Below are 27,628 nucleotides of genomic sequence, written 5' to 3' on the forward strand. Positions count from 1 at the left end.
TTTATTTATACATTTAATTCATTTATTCGTAAAGACAATTCAATAAATGAACCCGCTAATATTATATAATTTTGAGATATGTCACTTAAATTTATTCGGTGGTCGTTATTATGACGTCAACATGACGAGATGTCAAGCGCGGACGCATACATTAAATTTCCCGGGGCAATAAAGCAATTTGTAATAGATGCGTTATTAACAAGGAGCGTGCGACGGGGCCTCGACAGAAATTTTAAAGGCCTCCAAGCTTCGATCAATAATAGTACTAGATTAAAGATCAGGAACAAAAATAAGACGCTCCAGTGGCCACGTTTGCAGACACGAAAACATCTTCATTTCTTAGAAAAAAGTTTAATAATGTTAACGACTTCAGTTTATTATAAACCTTAATACTTAAACATAAAGTTTAATTACCATTGCAAAATATATGTATATAGGTCTTTTCGTCAGAAAAAGAATATTATGGAATAAATTTAAAATGTCACTTGAATATAAAAAGACATCAGTACAAAAATATTTATTCTAAAATGATACTTAAAGCCTAATTTATAAGGTTAAAAATATTTGTTTAAAATTTCGTGCTTATTGTATTGTGGAACTAGATGTAGTTCTTGGTATTACATTTCAATGCTCAGAACACAGTAAGTATTGAAAGACATAGAGTTGCAGAATATACATATTTGTTTTAGGTTTGTTTTGTATGGTCGCAACTATTTTTGACCGATTCAAAAAAGTAGTAGATAATATTTTACATTGCCGCTATTACAACAAATAGGTGATAAAAACTAAAATTGAATAAAGTAAAAAAAATATGAAAGGAAACACGATACATGTTTTCCACGTATTCTTTATACAGAAGTAATTAAAACAATAATGTAGGTTCAATTACCTTTAAACAGATTCAGTTTGTTATAAAGCTGTCTTTTAGAAGTCATTTTTATATGAGCGGTTTCTTTTTTACAAATATAATGTAATCTTATATCAATGAATTTTTCTATAATCAGTTTAATTTAGGCTTATTTTATGGCTGTGTTCGTTTCCCCCAGAAAACAAATCCTTTTCAGCATATACGCTTAAAATATTTACACATACATATAAAGTTTTTTTAATACTTTTTTGCATTGATTTGCCACCACCATTGAACAATTCTAGAATTTTTATAAGGGTTCTATATTTCTTCTCCTCTTTCTTTCGCGACAATATATATCCATTGTGCACAGCGACAAGGGGCTACTAGGAAATCTACAAACAAAAATAACATTATAAAATAACAAAACTACTCTATGCATTCCTTGTTCAAGAATTGGTGATGTTTGTTACAATAGTTGGTGCCTTGTTGCAAACATTGGCCAAACAATTACAATATTCGTAAATTGTGTTTTATTAACAATATAATTGTGTTTATTATTTTATGAAAAACACTTAATAATATAAATTTACCAAAAAAAGATATTCCTTCCAAAACCTTGGTGTTACGGTGGTTTTTTACTCAGTTTTTGAACGCGCATTGCAGCGTCTTGACGTCTTAGTGTTGGCTATGATTGGACCATACTAATTTGAAATAAGACCACAAATTTATTTGTGGTCTTATATTTTTTCGGGCCGTTTTTGAAGCGCTAATCGCGAATCTAGTAGTATTATTGATCGAAGCCTCCAAGCCACCAGTACATAATCCTTCAATCAAAAAAAAAGAAAAAGAAAGCATAGACAAGACATTACACAGACAGAAATCATAGACAATACAGATTACATAAAAGGTAATGTAACTTAAATGTTATTGTTTCGCAAAATGAAACCAATTACGCAGATATTTTGTGAATTCTGTCACTCAACATTCGGATTCCGTAGAACATTTTGTAAAAACAAAAACACCATCTTGACCTGTTCTAGATTATTTTGTCCACTGTCAAACTTTTGATGTCATGGATGAATTTCCACTATTGCTTGTAAATATCAGGTAGACATATATGTAGGCCACTGCTTATACCTTTGCTTGGATAGAGTGGTAGTACAATGGTGATGACAGAATCAACTAAAATCTGTCACAGCCATAGGTGACCTAAATCTTTCAGAACCAATGAAGTTTGAAAACTTAGAGAATTTAATGATTTTTTAATACATACACATAACCTTAAATTAAATTTCGTACATAAAATATCTGCTGAAATGTTGAATTAAAGTATGTATAACATATTGAAACTTATTTTTTTTAAAGTTTTTTGGGGCAAATTTTTTAAACAAAACTACACGGCACAGACTTCCATAATAACACCACCTTTTCGAAATATGTATTATATAATATTCATATTATTAAAATAAGCTAAAATACTTTATACTATTGTTATAAGATCAATTTTATTGGAAGACAAATTGTATGGCATATATTATATTTTTTAGTACACATAATTTTTATTTTATTCATTCTTTTATTACAAAACGCACCCACGTCACGTTAATACTACCGAAAGTTTTGAAGGGATAATAATTCTACACGACACAATAAAATGTATATTAGGAAAATAGTTTTTGATTACTAGAAAATTTTAAGTAAGCAATAGAGGTGAAGCCACGTTTTCGAAACTGTTCTCAATTTAAAAAGACATGTCTTTGACACAAAAAAAATTATTAATTTATTTAAAAGTCAGATGTTTTTGTCTGTTAGCGAAGTCTACACAGCTGCCCGATCTTTTAAGCCACGCGATTACTCGCGACGTAAATATGTGCCTGCACTATTATGAAGAAAAAAAAAAGTTGCGAACTTTCCCGCTAAAACTGTTGACAGCTCCACGTCAATGTCAAACTAAAAACAGTTACGAAAAATTAAAATGATTGTAAACATCACAACGATTATAATTTTTTCTATTTTATCATGATAAAATTTACTTTCGAAACAACAGTGCCCTTTAAATATATAATAAATACAAATTGAAAAGTGACATAAACGACTTACAAGTATCAAGGATTAAAACATTATTTACACGAAATAATTCCTTGCTTACATACATAATAATGTATAAAGGTGTTTAACATTTACTCAAAACCATCGGATGACTCGCTTAAAACAAAATCAGCAAACACGTGTATATTGTTTCTTCAATAAAACTTATTTATGGCTTAAACGTACCTTCTAAATATCTCATTTGTTTTTTTTATTTTTAAGGGATTTTATGACCTGGTAACTGAGACCTTTAAGTCATGTCCTATTTTAATTTATATTCATATTTTTATGAAAAATGATATTAAGGAGTGAAATGAAATAAAGAAATAAATTTAATAAATGAAATAAATTTGAGACATTAATCAACTGGGATGAAATTAAATAAAATGAACTGAGATGATATGGGATGAAATATAATCTCAGTAAAATGGTGGTCATTTACTAAGATTTTTTCAGTGGACTTTTTGGAGGATCCCGAGAAGCTACGTCCAGCGGATTTGATTCATTTTCCCACATTTGTGCACTTTCACAGATATTAAACAGTTAATAAACCACCGCTATTACACATTTAAACCCCAAGGAACATAAATAGACAAAATAAAACAAATCACACAACTTCACTCCTCGCGTTCCCGCCAAAAAAGTCATATCTCATTATTATATATTGTTATACATATTTCGCAAAGATTTAGACGACTTCCCGACAAATTTGATTAACACGAAACTAAGCCGTAAAAATGATTAATATGAAAATTTTAAATTATCGATTTAAAAATCTCACGAGTCATTCACCTAATTCAATAAATACGTAAGAATATTAAATATCGGTTTTACAGCAATATACAGCGTTAACCTATAATCAATAAGGATATTAATTACCTTCCTTCGTCTGAGGAGAAAATCTTAATTCTACGAATATTAGAACGCACGAGCTTTTTAATCGAAAAAGTCTACAAAATTAGCTTTATATCTAATATTAACTTGACACCTTAACGATGCCCAAAAAAATATGAGTTTCATTTCAAAAATGATATGCAACATAGTTATTGTGTTTACGAGATTATGTTTTAGTGCCTGTTTCTAAATATCTCCAAGTAACTCGTCCGTGACAAAGAAAACTATAGACAAGATAACTATAGAAAACTGTAGACAGACGGCCCGGATGGTGAGTGGTAGCTATACTGAGACCTTAGAACTCGTATCTCAAGATGGGTGGCGGCATTTACGTAGTAGATGTCTATGGGCTCCAGTAACCCCTTTACACAAGGTGGGCTGTGAGCTCGTCCCATCTAAGCAGTAAAAAAATAAAAATCATCGCCCATGGACGTCACCAATGGCAGGGGCAGAGCTAAGCCGCTGTCTACAATTACGAGTAAGTAATCTCCTTAAGCCACGTTTGAAGAATGTCATTTCATAGCGCTCATAAAACACCATGGAGGAGAGCTCATTCCAAAGCCGGATAGTATTTTTTCACATTATTAACGAAAATCTGAACTGCTATCTTTTGTTTCTAATCGAATTAATAGTTAACTAGTCGTAAATCCAACCAATGACAATATCACAATATCCTATGAAGGTGTCAAACGTGACAAGCTAGAACGAAAAAAAAATCATGCCGACGAAATAGGTTAGGTACATCAAATTATTTTTCACTTAAACTTACTATACTAAACGAGATTATATCGTTATAATGTTAGAGCGCGATTAACAACGTTTTAGCAGGATAAATAATATTATCTTAATACATCTCGCACTAGTGCATAAGCATTATTTTGCTCACAATACACAACATCAATATATTTAATGGCGGCCATATTTGAGTCACACACGACCGGCCCATATAAATTTAAAAAAGAAATCATTTATTGCTTGTAACACGTAATATCGATAGTCATCGCTATATCGCAAAAATATACAAATTATATTTAATTTTTATATAAATATAAATACTACTTTATAAAGGATAATGAAACTTGATTCAAACTTTTCTTTATTCAGCACTTTTTTGAAGCGACAAATAGATTATTGGCTTATTTTAATATCGATTCAATATAGTTAATCGGTACTATTGATTTTACCAAATAATATTATTTTGAATTTTAAGAGAACGTATTCTGTCTGCCTGACGCTATTAATTTGAATTAAGTTTCATTACATTTCTAATTACTTAATGAAACCTTATAACTATATTATACGATTTTGTTATTATCATGTGATATGTCACGATTAAATGTGAGGCTATATGCTATATTATATTTCTTATACAAAATACACAAAGTAATAACTTACCAAAATTGAATTATACAATTCTACACAATATAACTTAAATAATTGGAGCTCATTGAAATTAAATCGATTGCAAATGAAAACCGTAGAGAATATATATATTTTTTTTTGTTTTATAAGCCATGGATTATTTTGATAGCATTCTCAACACGATGTTATATATTTTAAAAAATCTTAACTTGCCCGAACGTAATATTAAATTTAATAATTATATAAAAAAACATGGGACAGGTGAACATATTATTATAGCTCCAAAACTCGACGTTGATTATTTTTAAATAACTAAAATAAATATCTAGATTAATTATACATATCTAGATTATCATTGTAATTGATTAAAATACTTAACATTGTTTTAGATATGGTTTCTAAATATTTAAAATATTTTACACGATCATGAATTGAGATACAATATCATTTAACAACACTAATCAACCATTAACAACAGCTTACACATTAAATATTATGTTTTTACATATACATTTGAACTTTCACACTTTTTTTTAATTAAATTTAGCAAAACGTTATCACTTTATGCTATTAAAATGCAATTAGCTTAATTACCGATAAAAATACGCTATCAATATTAAAACCGAATTGAATTTGAAAAGTATAAAAAAACCTTCACATTACTGAACGTAAAATTGGAGTGTGGCAACAATTTTTCCTCAATATGGAAAAAAACGTTTCGCATAATAAATCTGTTTACTAACTAACTTATACCTACAATAAAATTTCTCAAACTAACTAATTTTGTTGGCATTCATTCGTAGTTTTTATACGTTTTTTTTTTAATTTAATCTATAAGCTAACTAACCTACAATAATTATTTCAACATAACCTATAAATATAACTTCGAGATTCAAGGTTAATCTGTCAATCTGCCTGTTGTTATTTCGAGCTAAAAAAATCTTTATTATTTCAAACTATCAAGGCAATAATAATTATTAGACAAACAATTGCTGTCAATCTCGGTGGTGACACTTCATTAATAATTTCAACTTGCCAGAAAAAAATCGATCGTCATTATTTAAGGTGTCTCAAAGGGCAAATTATATGTGTTCGAATTGTTAATTGTTTAACATTTATCAAGACAAAGCTAAATCGATTTTAGCTTAATAAAATTTAATAACCTTACGGAATACCTATCGAATAAATAATAATATCTACCACATTCGACAAACACTCAAAATTTTTAAATTAAATTTATTTTACGAAAAAACCATCGCAATACCTTCAGTATTATCTTTAGGCCTGGTTTTTGTTTAAAATCGCAAGATTCTTGCCCACAATACAATAAAAGCTTCCTTAAATTATGTAAACAGGACATATTTCCAGCCCATAATGCACACATTTTAAGCAAATGAGATTACCAATAAAAATATCATTATAATAATATGACGCAATAAGGAGATTTGACGCCATTTTGAATTTTAATTTCGCTCTGTTACGATTGTAGTTTATACCAAAACAGTAATCGAAAAAGTAATATCGACAGAAGAAAGCAAAATTCGTCGTAACCTGAAAAGCCCAACTTTACACAAGAACCATAAACTAGGTATTTCAAAAATTCATAACTCATATTATAAGTATTTATAGAGATAGAAACTTGAAAATTGAAATGAAATTTAAAATGATATTTTTTTATGAAAAATTAAATCGTAGGAAAACGAGACCCAGACCATTCGAAGCGGTATTTTTTTAATAGGGTAATAAGTGATTTAGACCAAAATACAAGTTCCGACGCATTTGGCCAGCCCACTGAGTTTTTCGCCGGATCTTCTCAGTGGGTCGCGTTTCTGATCCGGTGGTAGATTCTGCAAAACACGGCTCTTGCTAGAGCCAGTGTTAGCAACACACCCGGTTCGAGCCCCGTAAGCTCACCTACACGTCAAGGAGAAGCCGATATAGCCTCTCAAGGCTCTCAGCATAGGTAGGAGAAAAAAAAAGGTCATTTGGATCCAAATGACGTGAATTTACTGCAAAAATCGGACCTATGGGGGTTATCTGTGGGTTATATATCTACAATAGGTCCGATTTTTGCAGTAAATTCACGTCATTTGGATCCACTATATAACCTTACGAAGCCTTTTGAACTGACATACAATCGTTAAATTAATCTTTTAAATAAAAATAAACTATACTTTATTCTTCGTACAAAAAAGCGGCAGCCGTAATCAAGGTTACAGATACGGTATTAGTTTCTGAACAATTTTGCTGTAATAAAAATATAATTTAATGAAATAATCATTTTCAAGGTAGAACATAGCAATGGGACGACATTAAAAAATATCTGTGAACAAACAACGCAAAAATGGTGGACATTTGTCTGTCAGAATAAGCCGTCTTGCACGTAAAATGGCGGCAAATCTCGTTGTCACTAGGGTTGCCACCAGTACTTTATAATAAAATATTGTGCGTCATTTCAGGTAAACAATAAAGTACACGAAAATAATTTAATTGGCATGATTTGGTTTCATTGGGACTTTGCGTATGTATTTTTTCGTTAAACAAAATAGATCGATTGCTCAATCGATATCGCCCCTCGCCAACGCCACATCACCTAAGCACTAGTTTTGTTAACAAATATTTCAAAATAATGTCAACAATGTCACTGTCATTAATTGTCACAGTTTCTTGTTTAATTTCAACTGTAAGAAAAATAATATATTATATTTAAACATAATAATAATAAAAGATAAATTGTACTTTATTTTAATACGATGCTCCTTTTTCCTACCTATAATAACCAATGTACTTTATCTGCAAAAGAAAAAGGTGGCAGCCCTAGTTGTCTCATCTATCAATACAACCCGTATGCTTAGTGCCAGTTTCTTAATGTTCTCGTAAGCGTAAAACTTAACTCAATTTTGTATGCAGTTCGAACAGCGCCCCTAGCGGCAAACGATCCCATTTCATACAAGTATGAACTAACTTTTACGTTATCGAGAACGCTAACTCGCACTAAACACACCGGTTACATTATCTCTGGACCTGGCGAAAGGGAAACGGGCTTCACGTTCCAGCGAGGGCCAGTGTGCGAGTTTTTTAACGTTCTCTATAGCGTAAAAGTTAACTCATATTTGTATGGAATGGAATCGTTTGCCTACGCTCGCCGCTAGGGGCGCTGTTCCAACTGCATACAAAACCGGGCGAACTCATACGCGAGAACGTTAACTCGCACTAAGCACACAGATATATCGTCTTCTCGCATTAAAACTGTATAATCTCAAAACTTATTAATTTTACAGGAGAGTGTTTTAAAGGTTTAACATATTAATATGATATTTTTAATATTAATCATCTTTGCAACATTTTTTTTTGTTTTCACCAGTTGTTACATTACTTGTCTTTTAAAGTAAGATAAAATTATGTATTAATTTAATGTGTTAATAGTAGTCAAAATATAGGTAAATTAAAAAAAAAAAAACTACGCTCTTTTGATAGTATTTATGAGAAAAATACTAGTGGATACCAAATGATTCTGCATATCGACGCTTGAAAGGCAAACGTGACTAAGCGACAATAACTGCTTTGTACATAAATCATAGGCAATAACCGTATTCAATGCTCAAAAAATATATATTTCTAGGTCTATTAAAATAATTTCAATCCAACAGCTAGATTCGTTAAAATAGATTTTTTTTTCAGGTATTTCAACTTTAAATTAATCTACTGTAAAGTTCACGCATTGTCGCTTAGTCACGTTTGCCTTTCAAGCGTCGATATTTACTCAACTTCGAATATTTTTTTGAAAATTGTACACTTTTAATGCGATTTTGTAACCGAACTTATTAATCTCATTCCATCGTGTCGTATTGTACTTTCTTCACTTTCAAATACCGCCATATGGCGTAGCCTAGTAGCGTGCCGGCGGTCGCGACGGCCAGCGCGGCTCCCACCGCGACCGGTGCGGCCTCGGAGCGGGCCCGCGCGGCCCCGGCGCAGTGCCACGCCGGACCGAACTCGCCGGACCGCTTGAACATGAACGGCTGCAGACGCATCTGCCTGAGGTACAGCTTCGCTTTGTGAGCCAACGTCGGGTTGCTGTCGGACGTGAGGTAATAGAACGCGGTAATGATTTATTGGACAAGATCAACGGACGACATGGTCATAGAGCTAAATTCGCATCGAGAAATTCCACCACAGTCGTAGTCGTAGTTTGAAGTCGTCGTGGCCTAAAGGATAAGGCGTCCGATGCATTCGTGTTGAAGCGATGCACCGGTGTTCGAATCCCGCAGACAGGTACCAATTTTTCTAATGAAATACGTACTCAACAAATGTTCACGATTGACTTCGACGGTGAAGGAATAACATCGTGTAATAAAAATCAAACCCGCAAAATTATAATTTGCGTAATTACTGGTGGTAGGACCTCTTGTGAGTCCGCACGGGTAGGTACCACCGCCCTGCCTATTTCAGCCGTGAAGCAGTAATGCGTTTCGGTTTGAAGGGCGGTGCAGCCGTTGTAATTATACTGAGACCTTAGAACTTATATCTCAAGGTGTGTGGCGCATTTACGTTGTATACGACGAGCTCACAGCCCACCTGGTGTTAAGTGGTTACCGGAGCCCATAGACATTCACAACATAAATGCGCCACCTACCTTGAGATATAATATAAGTTCTAAGGTCTCAAGTATAGTTACAACAGCTGCCCCACCTTTCAAACCGAAACGCATTACTGCTTCATGGCAGAAATAGGCAGGGTGGTGGTACCTACTCGCGCGGACTCACAAGACGTCCTACCACCAGTGTTAGAATTGAACTCACCTGGGATCCTCCTCGGTGAGTTCAATGACCGTCTCGTCTGGGCAGAAATATGATTTTCCGACTGGCGTCGGGAAAAGCAACTCTCTGGAGTCCGTGGTGAGGGTTACGCGTCTCCCTTGATTCGCCGCGTGCTCCAGAATGCGAGAACTGGAGTTATACGATAGCTTCATGCTCTCAGCATACCAACGCTCTCCTCCTGGAGTCTGAAAGAGAAAGATACATACACATCATTTAATATCTTTCGAATGAACAGAAAAAATCTGAAGTAAATTTGAAAGGCTATGAAAACTTTACAAAATCTTGTTTAAACCGTAAAAATTACGAGCACATTTAATTTTAATTATGTGCAAAGGAGGTGTACTTTCTTTAGTTCGAACTTTCCTACGCGCTTGCTCTGTTAGGAAAATAAGTTTAGGCGAATGTCGAATGTTAAGAAAACAACAGTGACAGAGGAAAAAATGTCTTTGAATGAACTGTAGGGAAAAGTGTTGTTTAATTGATTTTTATTTGGAATTGCGGAACTAAATTACAGTAAAAAAAGACTTTAAATGTCCTTTCTTTGTTGTAACCAAGGCAATAATAGATTGGAGTTTCATTTAAACTAATTAGAAAGGCAGTTAAAATAGAATATTCACACAGATTATACTTAAAACTGTTATCGTTGTAAATTAAGGGTTGTAGGTCATATGGAAGCCCAAGGGGGTAGGGTAAGATCGCCGCCAACTGGACGAATATCATTAAAAAGGACACAAGGTTCCAACTGCCTAAACTAGCTGACAAGATCTCAGCTGCCTAAATTGACTAAATCCCGAGATACTTGGCCAGAATTTGTTCAGAAACTTGACCGTGGTGACCACGATCCTCAGTCCCAGAGAATCGACGACAATGATGAAATGTCTAACCTAAAATCGTCGATTTAAAATGATGGCTAGCAAAGCCTTACGACGTTTAAGTGGATTTCACACAATCTAGACGAATTCCACGAATGGAATTTTCGCCGTATCAACTATCAACACCCACACTTCCGTTTCATTTTAATTGCAAATGAGAAACCGCCTTAGAGAAACAAGGGCTCGACTTTCTTTTATTATTTTTCAATAAAAAAACGTACCTTTGCAAAGAACCATTCTAAAGTGAAGTCCTTAAACGAAACGACTAAGGTCTCGGCGTCACCATCCTTGCACGCCCCTCCGACGTTAGCGTTGTTCGGCACAAAAGTATTCGCGTCCTGTAACCATCAATATTGAAATCTCACTAATCACGGAAGCTTCAAACAATTCACCACAACCGGTTCGCAAGTCGAGGTGACCATATCGGCTACCCCAATAGTTTGGTAAAACAACATTGGCTGACTTGGCTTTACGTGAGTACTGTTACATTTCGTGAAGCCATTACCCGTCCTGATACGCAAGACCCAACTTCCAAATGTTTTCATTACGAATTATCTACAAACTGCACCAACCCTAGCCAAAGGAACACAAATGTTTATGCCGAACGAAGTCTTAGCCTCTAGTGGCGAGTTGTGTTAAAAAACTACAGGGCTGCCAATAATATTTCTACCGCAAAGCCATTTTTCTTTAAGACCACAGGGTGTGTATCCGTTGTTGCAATGCTACTGACGCTTCAGACTGATGTCGCATTGTGGGCGGTTACACACTTAGTTTTAATTATTTCCTTATCGAACTCTTCATCCCATTCTGCACCTTCCATTCCCAGTTTAATGGCTCAATGGTGATATCATTACACCAAGAGAGTCATAAGAGTCGTAAGAGAATGATTTAGTGATCATAACTGAACTCACCGCGCGTTCGTTGAGCTTTGTCACGTAAGATATGTCCAGGAGAGCATCGACAGTCAGAAGGATACAGGTCTCCCCTCCACCACCTTGGAGACGGTACGTGGCCGTCACCAAACTTCTTTCTGTTACCGATTCCTGGGAGAGAAACGCAAATTTCTGCTTCAACAAATTTTTGGACCCAATTTAAGAAACGAACGTTTATGGGCTTATGAAATTCTACAGTTTCATTATTTTCCTGCCTTGTGACACGAAACGGACGAAATTAGTATGGCTATTTCTAAAATTTATAAGGTACTAACTGACCCGGCAGACTTCGTAGTGCCTCAATTGATAAATAAAAGACCTAAACTTTTGTATAAAATAAACTTAAAACTAACAGAAGGAATCCGTCCGACGGGGGGGACATCAAAGGAAAAACAACATTGTTATTTTTATTTCATTCCGAGAATTTTCATATTTATCTACCTTTTAAATCTTCTTTAAACTTCCACAAATAATTCAAGACCAAAATTAGCCAAATCGGTCCAGCCGTTCTCAAGTTTTAGCGAGACTAACGAACAGCGATTCATTTTTATATATATAGATTATAGATTAATGAATGTAATATGTTTTTTTTTTATTGCCCATGTAGGCAGACGAGCATACGGCCCACCTGATGGTCAGTGGTTACCCATCGCCCATGGACTTCTGCAATGCCAGGGGCAGAGCCAAGCCGCTGCCTACCGCTTAATACTCTCCACAAGCCTCGTTTGAAGAAGGACATGTCATAGCGCTCGGGAAGCACCATAGAGGGGAGCTCATTCCATAGCCGGATGGTACGTGGCAAAAAAGATCTCTGGAAACGCACTGTGGATGACCGCAGTGGCTTCAGGTAGTATGGATGAACTCTACTCCGGTGGCGAGCGGTGCGATGGTAAAAACGAGATGCCGGTATCATCTCGAACAACTCCTCAGAGCACTCCCCATGGAACATACGGTACAAAATACAGAGGGAACCGAAGTCCCTCCGCAGACCCAGAGGTTCCAAACGATCCGTGAGAACGGGATTATCGACAATCCGAACGGCCCTCCTCTGTATGGAGTCAAATGGAAGAAGCTGGTATTTGGGAGCCCCGGCCCAGAGATGGGAGCAGTACTCCACGCGAGGCCGGACTTGTGCTTTATAAAGCAAAACTCTTTGTCCAGGCGTGAAGCACCGCTTCGCAACAGTGTTGAAGACTCCCAGCATTTTGGACGCCAATTTGGCTTTGCCTTCCAAATGACTCCGAAACTGGACATCGCTCGAAATGTTGACCCCAAGTATCCCAATACTCTCGGAAGGTTGCAGGGATACTCCTTGGAATTGCGACGCCATGACAAAGGGGTCCTTCTTCGCAGTGAACGCGCAAACTTGTGTCTTTATCGGTCACCCCATGCAAAATCTGTAGTAGATGAAGTAAATGAAATAAATAAAATTGCCTTACCGTCGATCCGCCAGGCGCTATTGTAGTCTTGCTGTACTTCGTGACCCTCGGCCGCCTGGTGGAAGCCTGGCTGTCCAGCTGGAGGCTGTGAGCTGAACATACCACCAACACTGCGAATACAAACCACATAGAACCATCAGACTTGGACTGCTGACATCGGCGATATGTTTGTTTGTGCAAAACGCATTATTAGATTGAATGCACGCCGATTCGCGTTGATTTGTTTAGTGTTGTGCTTATTTAGGAACGATGTTAGTCGTCATATATATATTTATTAAATCCGAAAGAATATTTTTCACATAATTGTAAAAATAGAACTGTCGTAATATAGTTTCTGTTCAATACTTACATATTAGATACATTTTCGTAATTTTGTTAATTAACAATTTTTTTTTTAATTGCTTTCATGGTTGGACGAGCTCACAGCTCACCTGGTGTTAAGTGGTTACTGGAGCCCATAGACGTCTACAGCGTAAATGCGCCACCCACCTTGAGATAGGTCTCAGTATAGTTACCACAGCTGTCCCACCCTTCAAACCGAATTTAAAGTTACAAATATGTAGTAATTTAAAAGTTTTGCATCTCTACATTTTTCATGAATGGTAACGTTGTGTTGTTTATTTTTTTCTTTCTTTAAAATAAATTCCTTAGACGGTGCAAGGAGTTCACAACCTACATGACCAGTGGTCATTGGTCATAGACAAAATAATCGTAAATACCTTAAGACATGAGTTCTAAGTTTCAGCTCTAGAATAGAACGACTTCCCCACCCTTTAAACAGAAACGCATTACTGCTTTGCAGCAGAAATGGACTGGATGTGATCACGAGACGCCCTACCATCAGAAATTGCAAAAAAAATCGCTTTTTTTTTACTTGTCAAGATTTTTGGGGCAACACTGCAAAAATACCTACATCATGAGTTCAATGGCTTCTTTCTATAATCGCTTTGTAACATATAGCCATAAGAGCCCTGTTAAATTATACCTTTTTTTTATTACAAACAATTACATCTTTCAAAAAAATCACATAACATATTATTATTCATGTTGGAGTCCAATGGTTTTCGGTAGCTGCTTAACCTATATAATACTAGTGGACCCGGCGAACTTTGTTCCACCACACGGTTTGTTTCAAACACATCAACTGGTCAACTTCAAAATTCTACTATAAATAACCATAGAATATATTACGTTTAGCTGTCAGTTGCGTTTTGTTATTACATATCAGTTGCGTTTTGTTATACCACGTTTTATGTCACGTCCCACGGGAGCATGATAAAAAGTATCCTATGGCCTTCTCCTGGTTCTAAGCTACCTCCTCACCAATTTTCAGCCAAATCAGTTCAGCCGTTCTTGAGTTATAAATAGTGTAACTAACACGACTTTCTTTTATATATATAGATTTCAACAAAATAAATTAACCGAGTTGACTTTTACAATAACACATCACCCTGTACTATTTAATACTATTTAATAAATCAATTTTAAAATGTTAACTCGAAAATCGCGGGTCAGTAATTGATAAAACTTAAACGGGATCACATGACAAGCACTAGCTTTCAAATGAAAACAAAATAAAAAATCAAAATTAGTTCGCTTAGTAACTTGAGCATATAAAAACAGTCGTATTGAGAACCTCCTCTCTTTTACCGAAGTCGGTTAACAAGATGAACATCGATAAGACTTCGTATTTACGATGTATCAATTAAAGCCATTCAATTTGTAAGTAATTGAGCCCCGACGAGCATACAATAAAAAAAATTTGAACTTGTCTGTACATACTGAATAATTAACTTTAGTTCGTTAAGTGTGGATGGTTTTTTTTTCCTACCTAAGCTGCTAGCCTTGAGAGGCTATTTTAGCGTAACCTTAACTAGTAGGTGAGCTAACGGTGCTCAAACCTGACGACGTTGCTAACACGGACCCTAGCAAGAGCCGTGCTTCGCAGAATCTACCACTGGATCGGAAACGCGACCCACTGAGAAAATCTGGCGAGAAACTCAGTGGGCGGTGTCTGTGGATTAATTTACTCGTCGAGTCCTTCGTCGCAAGCGACGGGTTCGACGAGAACGGTGACCGGTGCTTGAGGTACCTAAAGGCACCGTTAGTGGATTGGGAGGATCCGAAATGACGTGATCGGGAGTGGAAGTGGATGGGTACACGGAGCGATGGATTGCAAAAAATTTAATATCGTTATATAATCGATTTTTTTCATACAGAACTGAAAACTAAGGATATTATACCGTCAACTGTCCCCCGTATGAAGCTACATTGGACAAACTATAGTAAAGAAAGTCTGGTCTGATCGAAATTACTGCTGGTAGTGCGTTTTATGATCACGCACAGGTAAGTGCAACCGAAGCGGTGCATGTATCTGCCGTGAAGCAGTAATGCGTTTCGGTAACGATGGTGGGACAGCTGTACTGTAAAATCTGACTAGAACTGTCTCAAAATAGTCATTAACTTTGTAGATGTCTATCGGCTTCCGTAACCAATCCACATTAACTGCGTTATGCGACATAAAAGAACCACAACTCTAATGCTGCAATCAAAACTGTTCGCTCAGTGCGTAAGACGACAAGTCCAAATTTCTATAGGTATGAGTATATTCGAAAATTGTATTTTTTTAGGCCTATCAGGTCTCATATCATAAACAAGTCCTGCCTCGAAAAGACCTCACACGCCCTGCCTAAAAATCCCTCAATAAGTCCCGCAGTCAACGTGTTGAAACCAGGTGGATGGACCATCTCCCCATCTGACCGACAAAAGATCGAATCTTTAATAAAATATCTGTCACATCACTACGTTCGTTACGCGTGGAAAAGTTCACGTGACGACGCGTCACGCCTACAATGGACACAGACAAGACGTATTGTCGAGTCTCATTACAATTGTAGGTATAACCTGAATAATTTTATTGTCACGAATATTTCTACTCTGCTTCGGTGAACGAACTCTGAAACCATCTTGTACTTGTTACCGGAGACGTGACTTGTTGATCTAGATTTTTTTATTACCCTAGTATACAGACGAACATACGGCCCACCCACAGTGGTTACCAACTTCTGTAAAGCTAGGGGCAGAGCCAAGTCGCTGCCAACCGTTAAGTACTCTCCGTAGGCCTCGTTTGAAGAAGGACACGTCATAGCGCTCGGGAAACATCGTGAGGAGGAACTCATTCCAAAGCCGGATGGTATGTGGAAAAACAGATCTCTGGAAATGCATTGTGGATGAACGCAGTTGCTCCAGGTAGTGTGGATGAACTCTACTCCACTGAAGGGCGGTGCGATTTTTAAAGAATATCGGCAAATCCCATCTTTTGGGTGTCGTAAAATGTATTCACGAATGGGCTACATCGCTCTCCTAATATACCACTTAAGCCCATCAATATCACATTACAAAGAAGTCTCAGTCGTGTGATATAATCGCTGTCCCACTCTGTCGTAGCGGAATACATGGCTACTTGGTTTAATAGGCAGAATGGCGGTACCTACTCTACCACCAGTAAATGCAGTAGGCTATTATTAACCCGGGGTCGAGATAAAGATCTCGCCCGAATCACAGTCCTGAGCAGTGTTTCAGGTACCTTCCCTATACAGTCGAGGAAGATCCAAGAAGACAATATGCATGCTGCTGTACGCGCGCCTCGAGAAAGAGCAAACTGGTGACGTATGACCACACGACCCGACCCACGCTGTTTTTGACACAGCGGAGTATCACGGGATACCACATCCATTAGGGGTCTAGTGGTAGAGGCTTGCGCTCCCTGCGAAATTCGTCCCCTAACCCCTGTTAAGGAGGAATTCTTCAAGGCAGACTGATGACAAACACAAGATTCGGCCATTTGTTGTGGATCGACAGGGACCTTTAGTCCGTTCAACTTCGACATTCCTCGCCTATCGCCCCCACCGAGTAGCCGGAAGACCAGATTTCCTTCTGACCCAAAAAAGGCTGCTATAATAGTCGAAGAACGTTGCTGGTGATCTCTTTTATAGCCTTTCACGAAACCCCAGGGACATCTGTGGTAAAGACTGTAGTCCTACGCCACCACACAGTAATAAAGCTCTGACGTCACAACATTTATTGCAATTTAGGAATATTCTAGACATGTGACCTTTGTATTTAAACAAACGACTCCTCGCCTTGAAAATGAAACAGTAATTGGACACGAAAACTAAAAGAAGAAAAAAAAACAAACAAACCGAACACATATACCTAAGGCCGTGTGTGAATACTGTGTAGGCAGTAACTCGATTTGTCTCGGTCACGAGCCACCAATTCCATTACTGAATCTAACGAACTACGCTGCCGTCAAACACTGCTAGACTTAAAGAACTAGACATATCCATACTAATATATCAATCTACAGTATTTTTTACGGATGTTCCGTTATAACTACTGAACCATGCATCCGATTGACTTGAAACTTGGTATTCATGTAGAAAATACATGTACTTAATGGATAGGCTAATATTTATATGAGTGTTGGACTCCCTAGACCAGTCGCAGGGGTGTTAATGATGAGAATCTTTGCGGGGGTGAGAAATAATAATGTTAATTTTAATGGCCAACGAAGCGGATAGGTACAGCTACTATAATACTATATTTAGACGTACGTCCTAAAAGGACTTGACAGGACTGTCTGAAGAGGATATGCAGGAGAGCAGTGTGAGTGTAGAGATTACGATAGGCCTGAATGGAATAAATATTAGTTTAATAAAGCTAATAAAATACGATTTTGTAGAAAATCCCACTAAAAATTGAAATCTTAATAAATTTGAATTAAAAATAGGTAGTGTAAGAAAAAATGATTTTATTCGTGCATCATTATTTTATTGCAAAAAAAGCGTGTAAAAAAACAATTTTTTCAATATATTTTTTTTATATTGAATTGTCATCGGTCCTTAATAAGTATACCAAATTTCGAGTTAATCCGACGTTTTGAAGGGGGTCAAAATCATGTTCAAAGATTCTGTTACAAACATACATACGTCTGAAGCTAATAAAAGCGTATTAAAAAGGGGACTGCGCCAATCCCACATAATGGGGGGTCATGAAGAAGAAGAAGATCGGTCACCGTCCTCGTCGAACTTGTCAACTCTGACGAAGAGTTCGACGTGCGAACTATCCCATAGATAACCCTCTGATTTTCTTGCCGGATTTAGTGGGTCGCAATTCCGATCCGGTAGTAGATTCAGCGAAGCACGGCTCTTGCTAGGGCTAGTGTTAACAATTCTCTCAGATTGAGCCCATGAGCCCACCAACGATTAGGTGGGGGAAATAGAAATACAAATGACATTCGTTAGTAGCAATACGCCAGAACCTAACTAGAGATGCTGTCGGTTTTGGGCCTGGTAGTATCCTGGAGGCATCACCATTCTGTTTATTTGTCAGCTTTCCTCTTTAAGAGCAATTGAAATGGAGACAACATTGAAACATCGACTTAGATGGGTGGATGAGCTCACAGCTCACCTGGTGTTAAGTGGTTACTGGAACCCATATACATCTACGACGTAAATGCGCCACTCACCTTGAGATTAGTTCTAAGGTCTCAGTATAGTCATAACGACTGCTTCACGACAGAAATAGGCAGGGCGGTGGTGCCTACCCGCGCGGACTCACTAGAGGTCCTACCACCAGTAGGTAAAACTCTGCGCACGACTCGAGAAAACTACAGAGAAACATAAATCACTAAAGTTCTACAGTGAATTGTTTTATTTAATTTTAGTAATACCACGTAAAACGTAATTTCTCTTCGTGATATAAGATAAGTGTACTTCAAAACATAAGCAACGTGAAGTTTTGTATTTATCAAAAACAACAAGAGTAAATTAGTTTAGTTCGGGATTAAACCGCACGCGAATGTTTGTGAAAGTGACGTAGTTGGGAGCGTTTAGATTAAGAAGAGCCAATTCTGAGAAGATATTCTTCGGGGAGACATTTTATTCATTGGCGGGGCTGAAATCGGAGTTCGCAGGCTTTTAGTCGTACTAGTGGTCGCCCGGTAGTCGAAATTCGACTATAATTAATTGAAATTATAAGCTTGTACACTGTTATGATTCCATTGTCAAAGATTTATTGGAACGAAGTTCCTTACGGCAGGCTTGGAGGAGATAGGGATTTTGCTGTGCGACCGAACTGAAAAAAATGTGATAGTAAAAACCGTAAGAAAAAAGTCCGTGGAATAAGGCCTTGTTTTCCGCACAGCGATATTTCACCGCGCGATTTTTTTCACGTAATTTTTTTTTTTATGGAACTTCGTTCCTATCCGGTGTCCCACGACACCACACATCTTTTTTTCCTTACGTAATCACAGTTTTCGCTAAGACTACACTTTAGACAAATATTAATAATGACAACCAATATATAATCTCTTCTCAATTTGACCATAGATTATAAGCAATAAGAAAACTTTGACAATTTGCATAATGGAATGCATGCGTGTGTGTTTCAAATACATGGTAGTGTGTGTAATGTTTTCTTTATTGATTTAATGTATCTTTTATGAATTATTTTTAAAAAATATTAGCATTGTGCACTTTTTCTCTATATTCTCTATAAGTGTGGAAAATTTCATACTCCTCCGTCCGCGCAATTTTCGTATAAAAATATACAACATTTTGGCTTCACGTATTAATATATGTATAAATACGTGCAAAGATATTCGCTTCTTTTTCTTTTTTTTCCTACCTAAAGTGATAGCCTTGAGTGGCTATATCAGCGTAGCCTTAATTAGTAGGTGAGCTCACGGGTCTCAGACCTGATGACGTTGCTAACACGAACCCTAGCAAGAACCGTGCTTCGCAGAATCTACCACCGGATCGGAAACGCGACCCACTGAGAAGATCCGGTGAGAAACTCAGTGGGCTGTGTCTGAGGGTGAATCGCTTCATTGACATAATTGTCACAGCCTATTATTGTACTAGACACGTCCTTACGGATCCATCAGATTAAATAACTCTTGCATTGTGTGCTGTGTGTTGAATTGTGTGCGTAAAGTGTGCTGAGTTCTAACAATTAATGTAATCACTGTAGACGCCATATTTTGCGTTAGTCCTAACCTAATTGGTCTTTTTAACGAACATTTTGACATCTCAGACAGTATGCACCTCAACTCTACCCTCCATAGTTCATTTCGAACTGACACCGACTTTTTAGCGGGAACGCGAGGAGTGAAGTTGTGTGATTTGTTTTATTTCGTCTATTTAGTGTTTCTTCTGGTTTAAATGTGTAATAACGGTGGTTTATTAACTGTGTAGTAGCTGTGAAAATGCACAAATGTGGGAAAATCAAACAAAGCCGCTGAACGTAACTTCTCGGGATCCTCCAAAAAGTTTACTGAAAAAGTCTCAGTAAATGACCACCATTTTACTGAGATTATATTTCATTCCATATCATCTCATCTCATTACGTTTCATATCATTTTTCATATAAAAAAGTTTTCATTAAAATTAAACTTGACCTAAAGGTCTTAATTACCAGGTCACAAAATCGCTTCAAAAAAAAAGAAAACTGACACCATTTTTGTGCTTTACTTGCGGGACTAAAACAGAAGTAGGTACAATGTATGTATATTCCAGCTATTCCCAATTTCACAGCGGTAACAATGTTTCGGCGGCATTAATCAATAAGCCAATACAAAAATTCAAGCCTACTAGGGAATTAAGCGGAAAGAAAATGAAGCCGGTCCATCTTGTGAAGGCGAGAACCGTTTATGGCTCCCGGAACGACGATTCGCGCGTCTGGTGCTCGTAAACTTGTAAATTGAGATACGTCAAACATCTCACCATAGAGGCAGGATAAAGTTATTACGCCGCCTAACTGTTGCTAGCTTTCAAGGGATTCATAATGTTTCAACACAGAAAGCACACTTCAGTGATATACTTGCTCAGCAATAGACAAGAGGCATGAAAACGAATAACATGAAAATGAAAATCTAAATTTCAGTGTGTATGTTTGTAATAATAAAACGAAAAGTCATAGAACCAAACACGGATGAAGTAAAAGAAACATCAAAAGAAGAAACAAGAGTGTTACTTCCATGCAGCACGCTAAATCGGAACTTGGAACTTGCTCTCACGGTACTACCTACCACCAGTTGGATTAAACAATTCTAGAATCTACCATTGAATATAGTACATTAATCCTCGGAATTACTCCAATTTCATAGAGTAATCATAGGAATTACTTATGTTTTACTACACGTACGAAACAACGGCTTAGTTTCGTTAAACACTACGAGACTACGAACTAAAAAGATATCGCCTAGGGAAATCTGAAAACAACGCGAAACTAAGACAGTTAAGAATCCAGGATGATTTTATGAAAACTAAAAGCACCCCCATTTTGCTTTGGATTCGTTATCCAAACGAACATTGGCTTTTAAATGTCTTAATACTTGATTCTCTGAATAAATACCTAGTGTTTGTTTACACTTATACATCTCCCAGAAATTCTGAGACACTAATATGAATTGTACATGTCTGTAACTGTGTAATTATCACAAGAGAATTTTCTAGGGACACCGCCTTCTAATCAAAGAAATACCTGACTAATAGGCACACACAGAAAACAAAATAAATAATTTGACTGATGGCTGAGTATTGTAAGCCCATAGGTAGGTACGTTGATCCTATCTCGTCCCATCCATGTTCGAAATAATAAAAAACTGATAATACCCTAACCTAATTTTATGACTGTTAAAATTTTGAAGGATATATCATCCGTAATGAAACCTCAATGGAACAATTAATGGTTAGAAAAAGAGTAGACGGTCAACGCTCTCGCGATCGATCACCCACAAGATCGACAGACAGTCATCTACGAAGTGTTACCTTACTGAATGAACACGCACCGCCACAAATAGGGAGAGATGGAGACACCTCGCAAAAGTCAAAACCAAGCAATAAGCCATGCATAAGCACGACCACTCCGCCAGGAGTGTACGACTAAAAAGAAGAAATTCTGAAGACGCCATAGCACGCCTAACTCAATAAGCTAAGTACATACAAATACAAAAACGTCAAAACACAAAATACAACTACAAGAAAACCTTTAGAAGTTACAAAACGTTCCAGATATTTCGACGCTGTTGAAAGCGCCATGATCATGAGTAGACCGACGATGCCAATGCATTTTGCGAAAGAGCTGCCCTTGAGTGGACAGGTCTCCTTCGGAGTCGCTCGGGCGGCTGTGAATCTGGAAAGGCCTCTAGGCTACCATTAGTCACTCCTGCTCAAAAAACGCCACACGTCATTCTAAATACTAAGAAATGACGTCACGGCCTATACTAAATGCCGCCCTTTAAAGGTCACGTCAGCCGCTAAATTTACGACCTTTCTAGGAATGATCGATATTTCATTCATGCTCTGGCAGTTCAAGTGATCTTTTCACGAAATTGCCTGTAGGAATCAGACATGTTATTATTATTATAACATCTCTATATTTATTTAAGAAGAACGTCTTGATTAGGTTGGTCTATAGTAACACTCTCTCTTCTCGTGGGTGTCGTAAAAGGCGACTAAAAGACTCCAGAGGCCAATAGCGACCCAGCACACTGCGATCGCCATCTAGCTACCACTAACGGTGGTATTACGTATTGGGAAAAACGGACATGGCGGTGGGTACCACCATCAGTTTTTTTTATTCGGAAATAGTCTCCAATATACCGGAACCATCATACCAGGTTGGCATCATACACGGCAGACCGCCAAACGACCGCTTTTTACTACCAACTTTATTCAGCATGCTAGAAAAGATGGCGTTCTACGTGGTTTCGATGACTCTGGTCCCCTTTTTTGCTTTCGCAAGCATACGAGTATATAGCCCATCTGATGATATATAATCGCTCATGGACCTCAGTAACGCCAGCAAGGCCGCGGTTGATACCTCGATCCATATTACCAAAAGATGCAACTGCCTGTATGATCTGGAACTGATGGCCCTTCTGCTACCGGCTTAACAGCGGCAGATCGTTAGTCAGAAAGAAGAGTCTGGCTCGCACTTCGTCGCCTCCTCATGCGAGATGGTGAACTCACTGAAGTTCGGTCAACGTCCTGGTCAAACCCGTCGCTTGCGACGAAGGGCTCGACGAGCGAATTAACCTATAGACACAACCCACTGAGTTTCTCGCCGGATCTTCTCAGTGGGTCGCGTTTCCGATCCGGTGGTAGATTCTGCGAAGCAATGCTCTTGCTAGGGTCAGTGTTAGCATCACTCCGGTTTGAACCTACTAGTTAAGGTTATACTGAAATAGCCTCTCAAGGCTATCAGCTTAGGAAGGAAAAAAATAACAGAAGTGGAGCCTCAAACCAATCATAATAAACTTTGCTTCCAAAAAAAAAAAAAAACAATTCCCCGAGATATGTAACCTAAGTGTATTCTTAGAAGCAATTTCGAATGAGGATTTTACTGTTCACATCACGTACACAATACAAACGTAAAGATTGCGTGAAAGCTGTGTTTTGAACTTCTCTTCATACAATAAAAACTAATTAAACTACAGGTTACCTAACGTATTAAAACCCAATGTTTTTATTTATACAAGATCAAGAGGCTATACTGATATTCAAATAAGATAGGAATTCTTAGGTATTTTATGCGTAAGACTTCCGTTTAATCTACAAAATGGCGAAATTAGCATTGTGATGTGTTAGTAGAAATTAAATGTCGGTATAAAACAACATAGAACAGTAAATCGCTATAACAAGGAAAACAACGGTAACATGAAAAAAGAATTAGGTTTTTTCAAGAATACTTTAAAAATAAGTCATAGTTTGAATAACGTACAACAATAAAGAAACAAACAAATATTCAGTGTACAGCCACGGATAAAAGGATCGAGCGTTCACTTCAAGAATCATGAAAAGAATACTAAGTGATTGGTTTTTTTCTATAGTACGGGCAAACTTTCATTACAGTACATATCCGATGATAACCTAGATAGCTATTGGAACTAAAGAATAACTGACGAGATATTAAAACTTGAATAAAATTAATTCGTATAACAATTTGAAATTGACTTTTTTTCTATTGCTTTGAGTTCGGCAAACGATATTTGTTTTATACATGGATAAATGAATAATATAGAAGAGTAATAATTTTAACATATGCCCTTTCTCATGAGTGCATATTTATTATGCTTTAATGTTTTATGACTGTATTTTCAACTAGATCACAAACGGGTGAGTGTAAAGAACCCATTAATAAAACAAAGACAATTTACAGAAGACGATTTCGGACATGAATAATTTAATATAAAATCGTAATTTTTGTGACTTTTTCCTCTGCGCAATGTAACAAAAATTGATAGTAAAGACATAGCTGAAGTGCGGTGTCAACGGCTTTCTCTGATGTAACGGAGGAAAGGATTTAAAAATAGATTAATTTTAGAGATTTAAAAAATTGTATCATAAAAATCGAAAAGTACAGAATAAAGTTTTCCTTTTTTCATTATTTTAGGAATTTACTTTAAACTATTAGATGTTTAAAAACAGATAGGTAACTACATATATCATTAAAACAAAACTAGCTCTATACGAGTATATCTTTTTTTTTTTATTGCTTAGATGGATGGACGAGCTCACAGCCCACCTGGTGTTAAGTGGTTACTGGGGCCCATAGACATCTACAACGTAAATGCGCCACCCACCTCGAGATATAAGTTCTAAGATCTCAGTATAGTTACAACAGCTACCCCACCCTTCGAACCGAAACGCATTACTGCTTCACGGCGGAAATAGGCGGGGTGGTGGTACCTACCCGTGCGGACTCCCAAGAGGTCCTACCACCAGTGATTACGCCAATTATAATTTTGCGGTTTTATTTTTATTACACGATGTTATTCCTTCACTGTGGAAGTCAATCGTGAACATATGTTGAGTACGTATTTCATTAGAAAAATTGGTACCCGCCTGCGGGATTCGAACACCGGTGCATCGCTACATACGAATGCATCGGAAGTCTTATCCTTTAGGCCACAACGACTTTCAAAATTTTCATCATATTATTTTAGAATACTACTACTAAAACGAATTTCATCATAAAAGTATTGTTAATTATATCTGCGGCTCGCGAAAGCCGAAGGAAAATACTACACAACATAGTTATTCACAAACCGCAGAACTTGCTAGATTGAAATGCAAAGTCGAATCTAGGACGCCATTACATTTAGGTCTGTTAGAAATTGAAAAACTTCAGAGTAAAGTTTAATTGGGACGAATAAAAGGATTTCGCTGTACAACGAGTAATATAAATTAAAATAGAGGTAAGATTTTTTTTGCTCTATTGCAACCATAGAGTTAGTATTGTAGGTACTTATTAACTCCATGATTGCAACAAACTAATTCACATGTGTGCCTTGTGCTCAGCGCTCGAATTGCTATTACTACTGATACCTATTTCTGCTGATCGTGGACAGAACGGTCACGGACTCGTTGGGAACTCTTCACAGCTCATTTTCAGGAGGACGTATTCTATACTTATACTTAATATTATAAAGAGGAAAGATTTGTTTGTTTGTTTGTTTCGAATAGGCTCCGAAACTACTGGACCGATTTGAAAAATTCTTTTTCCATTAGAAGCCGACATTGTCCCTGATGAAGATAGGCTACTTTTTTTTATTTTTTTTTAAATTTTTTTTTTTGGTTTCATGTGTGTTTTAATGTTTCCGAAGCGAAGCGAGGGCGGGTCGCTAGTATAGTGATAAAGACGTAAAGTGGGTCTAATGATACATCTGAGAACCATACCGCGATCAGACGTGTTATCCTCAACCACGTGTCAGGAGAAGGCCTGTTCACACTTGGCGATGCACTGTGGAGAGCGAGACGAGAACTGCTGGCATGACCTGGAGATTTGTCAAGAAGCAAGCGCAAGACAAGGTCAAATAGGGACAACTTGTGAGGGACCTATGTAGGTAGGTACCAGCGTGGTACCCTAGGACTGCAACAACAACAGGCTCTACGCCATGATCTGAAAGTGGACTAAACTGTATCTTCTTGATAAGGAGGCACTTTTCTCAAAACTTGCATAAATCCCATGATGACATACACGAGTGTGTGGTTCCCTCACGCAGCCCTGAACTAACACCACTGCGTTTAAATTTTACAATACCGCGTCCTCGCGAAAGCTGTTGGAATATGTGGTACGTGAAAAATCTTCACGACGATATTAAGCTCAAACCGAGCCCTAATTATATAAAGACAGCGTCGGAGAACCTCCTCAGAATTAAAATTAAGTATCGGCTAGTACAACATGAAAGTATCTTAGTCGCTGTAGACACGTCCTGACGTATCCACCCCATCAAATCTCCATGCTATTTTTTTATTTTTTATTTTTCCTACCTAAACTGATAGCCTTAAGAGGCTATTTCAGCGTAACCTTAACTAGTAGGTGAGCTCACGGAGCTCAAGCCGGAGTGATGCTAACACTGACCCTAGCTAGAGTAATGCTTCGCAGAATCTACCACCGGATCGGAAACGCGACCCACTGCTATTAGGCGCTACTTCTAACGCTAGAAGCGGCCAAAGCACGCATCGACCTAGACGAAGACTCATATCTAACAAAAATTACGCAAACCATAGATAAGTAATATAAATATCACTCACAGATAATACAAAAACATGAACTCTAAGAAACCTCTAAAAAAGATACTGTAGGATACTCTAAAACAGATACTCTAGAAAAGATACAACTTACCTTCATTACTCTAGTTAAGTTGGAAATGCTTAAGGTGGAATTTGCTTGATTGTATTGATGGATCAAAAGTTAATGGAATTACAAAAAAAAAAAATTCTTTATTTGATTAAAACTAAAGACGATACGAAAATATATAACAGACTCTTTTTTTTTAAATAACAACGCAATCTGATTTCGGAAAAAAAATTAAGCTTCTAGTGTCAGATCACACGATGAATCGCCATTGTTAGCACGGATACTGTTAACACAAAAACTACATAAAATTTAAGATATTAACCATGCAATGTGCAGCAACATAACACTTAAAGCGTATAAATAAAAATAAAATTATGTATACATAAATTACTTACATAAACATAGCAATTTTAGTGAAATCATGTTCGTAACGTTGGATAAACCTTTTTTTTTTTTAATTAACTTAAAACATTTCACGATCGCCTAGCTACGGTATCACTGATTCAAAACAAGTTTCAAAAAACATTCACAGGATTGAATTCAAATCTTTTTTGTATAATATGAATAGCAGATTCGAATTCTCGAATATTCTAACATATGCCTGTGTTATTGAGATGAAACTGATAGAGAATGTTATTTTTATACCGTGAAAACTGTGCGGCGGACATATTGTGACGTCATGGTGGGGGAAAATCAATCGTTTCAGGCATGCGCATACTTT

General features: G+C 37.0%; 1 protein-coding gene across 3 annotated transcripts; it reads right to left on the minus strand.

The window, feature by feature from the left end:
* LOC101745705 (lysosome-associated membrane glycoprotein 1) lies at positions 1–27,580 on the minus strand. Of its 3 annotated transcripts, XR_009976433.1 has the most exons (7): positions 27,303–27,572; positions 13,258–13,367; positions 11,798–11,929; positions 11,108–11,224; positions 9,997–10,199; positions 1,441–9,271; positions 1–1,242 (listed from the first exon to the last, which is right to left on the minus strand). XR_009976433.1 is itself a non-coding variant. In XM_004923124.5 (6 exons), the coding sequence occupies exons 1-6, from the start codon at positions 27,328–27,330 to the stop codon at positions 9,025–9,027; spliced, it is 837 nt and encodes a 278-aa protein (XP_004923181.3). In that variant the 5' UTR covers positions 27,331–27,580; the 3' UTR covers positions 1–9,024. The 3 variants fall into 3 exon arrangements, 2 of the variants coding, with proteins under 2 accessions (XP_004923181.3, XP_037876026.1); XM_004923124.5 differs by having other exon boundaries at positions 1–9,271; positions 27,303–27,580; XM_038020098.2 differs by lacking the exon at positions 27,303–27,572 and having other exon boundaries at positions 1–9,271; positions 13,258–13,418.
* Positions 27,581–27,628: the final 48 nt, after the last annotated feature.

Source organism: Bombyx mori, chromosome 24, assembly GCF_030269925.1.
Source record: "Bombyx mori chromosome 24, ASM3026992v2".
Taxonomy (NCBI): Eukaryota; Metazoa; Arthropoda; class Insecta; order Lepidoptera; family Bombycidae; genus Bombyx; species Bombyx mori.